The 6,390-nt window shown below is 38.3% G+C and overlaps 1 protein-coding gene across 5 annotated transcripts in view; it reads left to right on the top strand.

Annotated features, from left to right (window-relative positions):
• The window catches only part of camta1a (calmodulin binding transcription activator 1a), a 287,515-nt gene extending 281,485 nt beyond the window's left edge, over positions 1 to 6,030 (top strand). For all 5 annotated transcript variants that reach the window (XM_037104951.1, XM_037104955.1, XM_037104953.1 and 2 more), the window contains one exon: positions 940 to 6,030. In XM_037104951.1, the coding sequence (XP_036960846.1) occupies positions 940 to 972 (33 nt within the window). In that variant the 3' untranslated portion in view covers positions 973 to 6,030. The remainder of the gene's footprint in view (positions 1 to 939) is intronic.
• Positions 6,031 to 6,390: the final 360 nt, after the last annotated feature.

Raw genomic sequence — 6,390 nt, forward strand, 5'->3', positions numbered from 1 at the left:
AACACACTGCACACATGAACACAATGCATCTACACAGAATCTCTTCAATGCATAAATGTTGCAGTGGGTACTTTCTGCTAAGAATAAGATAAGGGTTAAATCCATTACTTAATGGTAGTTGATGTTTTGAAATCAAATTTCGGGGGGATAGAGTGCCCTGTCTTCAGTAGGCTGACCTCTTTTTGCTCATACACTTGAGACACATGTCTCCTCTATGAACCCACGCCAGCTTTTGGTTGTATTCTTTTGTGAACTGCATTTATGGAGACCTGGAGTTATCAGTTTCTTCTTCTTTCCTTGCAAAGACAGACTTGTTTGGAAAGAGTTGTTAGTCCTTTCAGACAGTTCTTTTGAGCTCTGCCATGAGCATTAACCTTAAGTGCAATTAATTATGCTTTTCGTCACTCAATAGGGTTTATTTAAAAATGTTTAAGAACAGTTTTACATTATAATTGGCATTAATTAAAGGAGTAGTCACATCATGCTGTGAACCACTGGTGTCAGACTCTGCATTTTAGTGTTTCAGGGTACCAAGTGTCACTTTGAAATGAGTAATATTGATTTAGAATGATTGTAATTATAATGATTATAATATTACCATATTGTTTTGAAAATTAAATGTATTTCATGATGAGATTTATTTATTTTGTCAAAAAAAGTTGATCCCAAATGCAACAGATTGGTATGGTAATGATTCTTTGACCTCCTCCCTTTTGTTCATTCCAAAGTGCAACTTCACTTCAATCTTGACCAACATTTTCTTTCACAGAACAACCTGCACTCCCTGATGATCTGGGCTGTAATTGATGATATTGTTCTGTTAGTTCTGTCTGACCAGAGTGATACTGTCAGGCCTGTGTGTGTCTTGATCAGCTTGCAACTAGAAACTCCAGTCATAGATGCTCTATTCATGGACTCCCATCTCTCTCTGTGTTCCAGGGTGAAAGAATTGAAAAGGGCCAGGGAACATGAGACCCCTCAGAAGAGCCCCCTCGCGATGTGACATCACTCTCCTGACTCCTCTTTTCTTTTTTGTTTGTACCCGAGACATTTTACAAGAGAAATGGAAAAAAAACATCAATGCAATCACTGCAAATATTACTACTACTGCAGTGTTACTGGTTCAACTACTATTACATGTACAACAGCATTTTTTCACATATCTATTCTTTCCACTGACTTGATTTTGGTCGGAGAGCAGCAACTCCTATCGGATTATAAACTAAAAGGGTCGGGGTGGGGGGGTGCAGAACATTTGCTTAATGGCATTTTTTGCACTTTTTCATGGATTGTTTTGTCTTTTGGATATGAAGAGGTTGTGGACGGTGAAGGGAGCAAACCGAGGACAAGTCCAAGGAGGTCCGTCACACGTGAGGACCTGAAGAGACGTAAACTAAGGCTGCTGCAGAAGATCTCAGAGGATAGGGAGACCATGCAGAAAACACTCTGGGCTCTAATTGTATTTCATAATTTTTTAAGTGACCAATCAATTCATTTGAAGAAGGATTTTTTTTACCAGATATATTGGTAACCCACACGCCCACTTCTATCCACTGCTGTAGATCACATATTGTTCAGTCAGCTCTACAATTCCTCCTGTCCCACTGTGCTCTACCCCAACAGTCTGCCCACACGGGTGGAGCTACAAATGAATGTAGTCGGGGGGGGTTTAACCATACAGATGCAGATGGAGGATAAAGTATTCCTGTTTTGCCATTTCTTAAAAAAAAAAAAACCCTATGCTTTATCGTATATATTGCCACTTTATTACTTGAATTTGTTCCATACTGTCCAATGTATTTCTTCCATCATGTCCAATGTATTGGTGATCTGTATCTTCAGACTCTATGTTGTCGAATCCTACCAAGAAAAAATGCATGGCTTCTTGGCAAGAAAAGTCTTTGCTTGTGTGCGTATGGTCTCGTCTTTCAGCCTATCCTCTGATTTCATTTTTTGTTTCCATCTCGCCCCCCCCATGAGTTCTACCATGTCAGTAATGAAGCTATCCCTGTATTTTCCTTCATCTTTTTTTTATGTTGTTTCATTTTGCCTCGTTCGGTTGATTGCTCCTCTGAAACCCAACAAGTGAAAAGAACTTGCCTATTTGTGTTGTAATGGTCATGGTTATTACTGTTCTTTTTAAATGAACTTCAGAGCCTGTTAAGGCTTTTGAGGGGAAGATCACATACATTGCCTTGACGTCTTAGAGATTCTTTGAGGGGTCCCTAAGCTTGTCCCAAAATAGGGGTTTGACAAATCCATATTTTTGACAATTGAGCGATTTCTGTATATAACGAAGGCTGAAAGTACGTAGGGGAAAAAAAAAAAAAACATTTACCCAAAGGGGATTGTATTTTAGAAATATATTATTTTATTCATTAAAAATGGGTCAAAAACAGGTACGAGACAAAAACAGAATATTTGTATAGTTTTGTTTGAATGCCTAAGAAGTATGGTTGTATTGTTTGTAAATAGTGTAAATACCTGGGATAAAAATGAGCTATGTGCATGAAAAGTATGAACAGAGTTAAAAGGGAAAAAAACAACAAAAGCAGTAGTGGCTATGCTCTGTAAAATTAAAACTATTTCACTATTAGAGTATTTTATTTTATTTTGATTGTTCTTGAGAAGAACATTTTGCTAAAGCATGATACTATTGCAATATAAAAAAAGTACAAAAAAATACTGTATTTAGAGTTAGGAGAAGTCTGCAAAATTATCTGATAACAAGTATGTTTATGTTTACATTTTTCTTTTTTTTTTCTTTTTTCTTGTTTTTTCATTTGTTTGTTTTGGGCTACCAAGAATTTTTTGCCAATGGTGCCAAGGTATGTGAATGCTATATAGCTTAAGAAGAGAATTAAGTTAATTTTTTGCAGAACAGATAATCATACAGTGAAATACACACTAGCACTGAAGACCATAAGATCACAACTGGCCGAGGATCAGTAGAACAATAAGGCACACAGTTTGCAGGGGTGGGGGTGGGGGTCGTATTTAAGCAGAAAGCATTTAAGTCTCTCATGTCTCCACTGAAGCATCTGACCATCACTGAATACTGTTTGAGTTTTATTTTTGTTTTCATTGCAAATGGAATGTGATTTGTTGCTGAAGTTTCTTGTCTGAACTTAAAAGGTTGGCAGCCTTGCGCATGGTGTCCCTGTAAAGTGATCCATGTAATGACTCTCTGTCACTGAGAAAGATTGAACTCACCTCTTTACTGTAAAATGTGCAGTATGTTGCAGCAAGCATTTATTTATGAAGTAGTAAACTGGTGACAGAATTGTCCTGACACGGTATGTTTTGATAGAAGAAAACCTCCTTGAGCAAGGCTGCCAGGGTCTGAATAGACCTTGCATCCCATGTCAAAAAGAACAAAGATGTGTAGCATACTGTACATGACTGGATTTCTTTGTCAAGCAGCTGAAAATATTTACAAAATGAACTGTTCCAACTGTCAAAGGTGCTAAAATGATTATACACAGAAGGACAGCACTAGAAGTTGTCACTTGCCTCGATGGAGGTTCAATGAGCCAAAATTACGATTACTGTAATGTGTAAAACAGTGCACTGGTGCCATTTATTATTTAGGAGGCAGAAAATGTGTCTTGCACATTAGAAGATATCTACATATTTAGCAGTTTTTGATTGGGCTTTAGGAACAATCTTAGAGAGAGTACACATGAGCTGCTGGTTTAGAAGGTGCCTATTGGTTGCTGCCTAATTCCTATAATATATTCCTACCAGAAAATGTATTCTGTATCCAAGTAATGCCATTTGATTATTCAGCCAAGTGCCACAGAAAAACTTGAGTTTTTGTTTATCGACGTCTTGTCATGTTTGTTCAATAATTACTAGGCTAAATAGGTATTTATTTCCTCAGATGACTGGTTTGTTTGTTGTTTTTCCACACGCCTGATATGTAAATTTCATTTCCCGAGTGTTTATGTAGAAAGTGCCTATTCATATCCTGATCACACGAATCCAATGTCAGAATGCATACAATGTACCTGAGGTTGAGGCAAAACTTAGAGAACATGGTCACCCACCAACAGTGCTGAATCCTCTACATGATCACCGCCACCTTACACACACCAACATGATATTCCCCCGCTCACACCAGTATCACCACAACACTCCGGCTTGTCAACATGCTAAGCTTTACCTTAGTTTTTTCTGCCTTCTTTTCTGTTATCTAGTGGGACAGCTTGTTAAAACCACACTTAGAAATGCCACTACTGGGGTTTGTTGCCTCGCATTCATCCTCTAGTCTGTGGTTTCGAATGCATAGCCGATGCAATGTTGTGGCAAAAACGGAGAAGGATTTATTATGCTTGCATGGGTAAAATAGTTAACTGGGTGAAAGAACTGCACCTAAAGCATGCTTATTTTCCTAGAATCGGTAGTCAGATAGACTTGTTAAAAGACTTACTGTTCTGTAAAACGATGAACGTTGGTTTGACGTGTCACAGAACTCAGAAAGACAGAGGGCATGTGACCGGAGGGCAGACGGGAAAGCCCACAAATGAGCCACTGTTTAAATGCTCAGTAACTGCTGACGTTTTCATGGCGAAGCATGACGACAAGATTGTTTTTTTAGGCCGAGCTCTAACTTTTTAGAACTTTTACTTTTTTTTTTCTTTTTTCTTTTTTTTTTAAATTCATTTAGATTCGATCAGTGTGCTCCCAACTTCAAATAGGACAAAATGGACAAGGTTGGAGACCATTGTGACAGTATGTATAGCAAGTATTAATATTAAGTGACACACGGAACACACAGACACATGCACAAGACACAGCACAGCACACATGCAGACATGTCAAGGTGTCAGTTTCATTCGTACGCTGAGCATGAAGGCAGCATTGCTCTTCGACAGGCTGAGGGACTGGTTCACCTCCCTTCTGTATTTTACTCAGGGTGCCAAAATGGGGAGGAGGAAACAGAGCAGGACACGTGATTCACAGCAGAAGAAGCTGAAATTGAAATAGGCGAACCTTTCAGCAGTGCTTTCTGGTAAAGAATCTGGGACTGACAGGTTCACCGCCGCGACACTGAAGTCTTTAAAATGAATGACTATGAAATGATATCCACTTTCCTCTCTGTAACGCTGAGCATTACAGACACCAGTGGAGCCCTGGAATAAAGTCCTGTTATATATAGCTCATTAAGATAAATGATTTGACTTTCTTTCATAGAAGCCTGTCAAATCATAGTACAATTCTGGCCGGTTCTTTAGGCCTTTAATTTATCTAAGTGACAAAGTGTAGAAGTATTTAAGATTAAGAGTGTAGTTATATGAAAAGTTCACCTGCAAATCTTGTTTTTACTGCCATTTATGAATGGGATGACAGGTTAGCTGATAGGCACTCTTCATTAGTATATAGAATTATTCAATTTCAAGACGTTCTGTGAATTGACCTGGGAATCTGCCTTTCCTCCTCTTCTTTTTCCCCCCAAGCACCCAAACCGGAGAAAGGTAGGCACATCAGGACAACAGAACAGAAACAGTTTTACAACATATTCCACTCGTGGACACAGAGCAATAAAGAACTATTTTGTGGAGACCTATAGACCTAGTGAAGTTTAAAATGATTGGACACATGTAGTCGACTTACTCTTATGCAAATGCCAGTATTGCAAGACAAGCATTCAGTAGTTTATGGACAGCAATTATATGGCACCCTTTACCGAACTGCACGTTTTCATCAATTCCAAACCGAGAAGAAAAAAAAAGGCCCTGCTTTGATAGAAAGTCATGGGTCCTCGACACTTTGCATGTGAACTAGTGTTAGATCTATTTTCCTCTCCTCTATAGCTGTCTTTCTCTCTGTCTTTCCCTGTTATGTGACCCAATTTTTCTCCGCTCCCAGCCCCTGCCCTTAAAAGTTTCATCTCTTCTTGGTTCTCCCAATGTGTTTTTGCTTTTACCTCCTTTTTCTCCCCTTCTCTTGTTTGTAAGTTTTATTTTTGTAATTGTGCATGTACAAGCGTCACTGACTCGATGGATATGTTAAAAAAAAAAAAAAAAAGAGATTTCAGCTGCTGAAGCCATGCAAAACGTTTTGAATTGCCCTTAAAATATGGAAGATGTTTTCTGAATGCTTTATATTCTTTCTGCTGTAAAATAATAAAAAAAGGAAAAAATGAAGAAAACCCGAGAACAAAGTTTGCCACGTCTTTTTGTTTCCTCTTTTCACTTTTTAAGGAAGGCAGGGTGGTTTGCTCTGCTGCCAGCATTTCTCACCAACACCATTTATCACGAAAAGACAATAAGCGGTTCCTATTTATAACATAGTTTTTATTTATATTCAACATACATTGCTGTATAACCTCTCACATTTAAGAGACATTCGGTCTTACGTCAGACAACCAAGGACATGAATGTAGTT

The sequence above is a fragment of the Acanthopagrus latus genome, chromosome 7, assembly GCF_904848185.1.
Source record: "Acanthopagrus latus isolate v.2019 chromosome 7, fAcaLat1.1, whole genome shotgun sequence".
NCBI lineage: Eukaryota > Metazoa > Chordata > Actinopteri > Spariformes > Sparidae > Acanthopagrus > Acanthopagrus latus.